The 3,197-nt window shown below is 39.3% G+C and overlaps 1 pseudogene across 1 annotated transcript; it reads right to left on the bottom strand.

Moving 5' to 3' along the window:
* Nucleotides 1-1,201: 1,201 nt before the first annotated feature.
* Nucleotides 1,202-2,672, bottom strand: TEOVI_000615400:pseudogene (annotated as a pseudogene). The gene is given in 2 exon segments: nucleotides 1,202-2,452; nucleotides 2,454-2,672. Coding segments are annotated over 2 exon segments (1,470 nt in total).
* Nucleotides 2,673-3,197: the final 525 nt, after the last annotated feature.

The following is a 3,197-nucleotide window of genomic DNA, read 5'->3' as shown; positions in this document are numbered from 1 at the left end:
ATTTTTTGTCTGCCTGGTGTTAATTACTTCGTTTTAAAAGTAACAATTGTTAAAGCTTTAAAAGAGTAAAATTCTTTTTATAAATGGAATCTATGTGCTAGTATAAAATTTATTGGTTATATCAACTTCTAATGCTATAAGTAATATCGTTTTAAATATAACAAATCTGTTATTTAATATTCATTTGCACACTTTTTACTGGTTTAATCATAGAAAACAAAAAAATCCCACACGCCATCTAATAAATTTGTAAATTCACTTTCGTATACGTATCACTGGGCCTTACATTTTGTACACTATTTTCATATACAACAAAAATTTTTAGTTAATTCTATTCTATGCCATTCTGTTTTTTGTTCTTCTTACTTCCATCAATTTTAAATTTGGTACTGCTTCTGGCACTTTCTGAAAAACTGGGTGCAAACATATGCTTATTGTTTTTTCTCCTTCTGTACATATATGTAGCTAATTCTGAAAAGAAAAAATTTTAAACGAATTATACAGCTTTTAGAAGCGACATAATCTATATTAAATTGCGTTTTATCAATAATAAATTTTTAACTGGAAATTATGGAATCTTCAAGTAGCTCTTCAAAGCACATTGGCAGTTGTGGCGTTAGGTTTCTTGCACTTACAGAGCTTTATTGTGTTTCTTTAAATTCCTCTAGTTCTATAAGCTGCACTCTATTTTTTTGTAACGGCACTGTACATCACCTCCTTGAGTATAATCACTTTCATCATCATGTTTGTGTATAAAGCTGCGTATGCTCCTTCGCCATTTCTTTCTTCCTCCGTTTACTGTAATAATAAAATTTCGCATACTCTTTCTCTCTCACTTACTCACCTTGTACGTTTCCCATGGATTTAAGTGCTTTCGTTTTCTCTCGCCAATTTGGTATTCAATACCACCATTATGTTTAATATGCATACGTACACTCACAATGCACCACTATCGTAATTACTATAATAATTACTATACCCAACTAATATGCATGTAATAAACGAAACATTTGTAATGTAACTCATTTTAAATACTGTATTACCGTAATAATTCCCACTCATAGGTCACTATAATAAACATATTACAAAAATATCACTAATATTCACATTTTAATCAAAGGTATTATAATATATCAAATAGCAAAAATCTTTAAGAAAAAGAGGGAGGAAATTTCTTTTAGAAAAGCAAGGCGACAAATACAGCAGAAACCATTAGGGCGAATTGTTTGTTTGCTAGAATAGAGGAATCCTTGCAAGTTTTGCCTTTTCATTTGCAGCCATATTTACAGTCTGTTTGCGATTTCCCTTTGCATTTCTCTGTTGTTTTTTCTCCTGCAGCTCCCTCTCCTGTTCCTGCTCCTCCTTGGTTTGTCTGTACTTCTCCATCTTTAGGTTTGCATTTCCCTTCTGTATCAGATTTTCCATTCCATTTGCAGTTATTGTCTGCTGTGCAGGTTATGTTGTCTTTGTGTTGCTCGCATTCTTTTTTCTTGTCAGCTTGTTGCCCCGTTGCGGCTGTTAGTTGAGGGATTAACAGGGGCCTGGTGTGGAGGAGGTTTAGGTATATGTGGTCCGCTACGTCTGAGGCTGCATCTAACTCCATTTCTAGTTGCCGCCGTGCGTCTAAAGTTGCTTCTGCGGCCTTCAATTCTGTTGCCGCTTCTTGCAGCTCCGATACCCAGGTTTGGTCGGCGATCGCTGTGGTTTGCTTGGTTGCCGCCAGTTTTGTAAAATCCATGCAGCCTCTCCCCGCGTTTGTGCTGCAGACGGTGTTTTCCCTGCTGTCGCCTGTTCCAAGAACTAGGGTCACAGATGTGCCTTGTTTGTGCTGTTTTAGGTATGACAGCACATTGGTTAGAGCTGATTGCAAATTGTCTTCAGTTAGTTTGCCTGATTTTTTTTGCTTGAACTTCTCGAAGATTGGCTTGAACGGTGTTTGCAGCTGTGTTTTCGACCATGTTATATCGTTATGGGTTGCTGCTTGGCCGCAGACGTCCTGGGTTTGTGTGCTATCTTTGCCGCATAAACAAACCGCCGCTCGGCACACAGTGCTTGGCTTTGTTTCCACTTTACACGTTGTTTGCCGGTTGCTACCGGCCGTCCCTTCGCAGGCGTCCGCCGGGTCCGAGGGTACAGCTGCCTTTCCGAAAAGTGCTTTTGATATTTTTGCTTTAGTGGTTGTCGTCGCTGCTTTTATTTTTGTTTCCTCTTTTGCGTTGAACATCGCGATTTTTTTCGAGACGACCGCTATTAATTGCCCTATGGCTGACCGTGCTGCTGCCGCTTGTGGCCCGTTTAAGTTGTCTGCTGGTATTTTGGTGTTCTGTGGCAGCTTTGCTGCGTCATTTGCCGTGATTGTATCGGATTCCCATTGCTTCCACATTGCTTTGCAGTTTGCTGGGTCCTTAGCGCCGCTGCAGTATTTCGGTTCCGCTTGCCGACCGTCTTCTGTTTTCCGGGAACTGCCCTTGCCACGACAGTTCGCTTATAGACATGTTGATTGTTCGGAGCTTCACTGGTGCTGCAAGGTCTGTGGATGCTGCATCCAAGTCAGTTAGAGGTTGCAGGCCGACTGCTATAAGCTGGCAAAGAACTTCAAGCTCCGCGAGATGCTTTGCGTTGGTGTCGTCAGCGAAAGACGTCGAAGCAAGTGTGACTACTGTGAGAATTACTTCAAACATTGCTGGCTGTTGCTTCTGTGACATTTTTACTTTCGATTCAATGTACAAAACAAAGTGAGCGTGTGTCTTTGCAACGGTAGTTGTTATCAAGTTTTTTTTCATATTTTGTCATATGTTTGTTACTCGCCGCCACATAAAAGACTGATCGCTGTGCAAGTCAGGAGAAGACTTCACAGTCGATTTTGTCTGTTCCAGATTGAAAAGATAAGCTGCCTTTCTGCTGATAAACCTTCAGTAAAATCTATATCTTCTTACCTTTAAATTAATATCAATCTTTAAACGACTCTCTACTGACACTTTCATATTTAAAATCCCATTTCTCTTCGTCTATCGCATACGTTTGAAATTTCCGCATAATATTCGAATTAAATTCCCTTCCTTCCAACTATTTACACCAAGAAAGGTTTCTCACAATTAATTTTGCTTTTTCCTTCCATGAAATTGGCTGACCAGGAAAATGAATGAATGGGGCCTCTTCAACTTCTCCACTATGTGGAATAGTAAAAAATCTCTCCT

This window comes from Trypanosoma equiperdum (assembly GCF_001457755.1).
Source record: "Trypanosoma equiperdum strain OVI genome assembly, contig: ctg_1298, whole genome shotgun sequence".
NCBI classification, from domain to species: Eukaryota; Euglenozoa; class Kinetoplastea; order Trypanosomatida; family Trypanosomatidae; genus Trypanosoma; species Trypanosoma equiperdum.
This window is presented reverse-complemented; position numbering and strand designations above follow the sequence as displayed.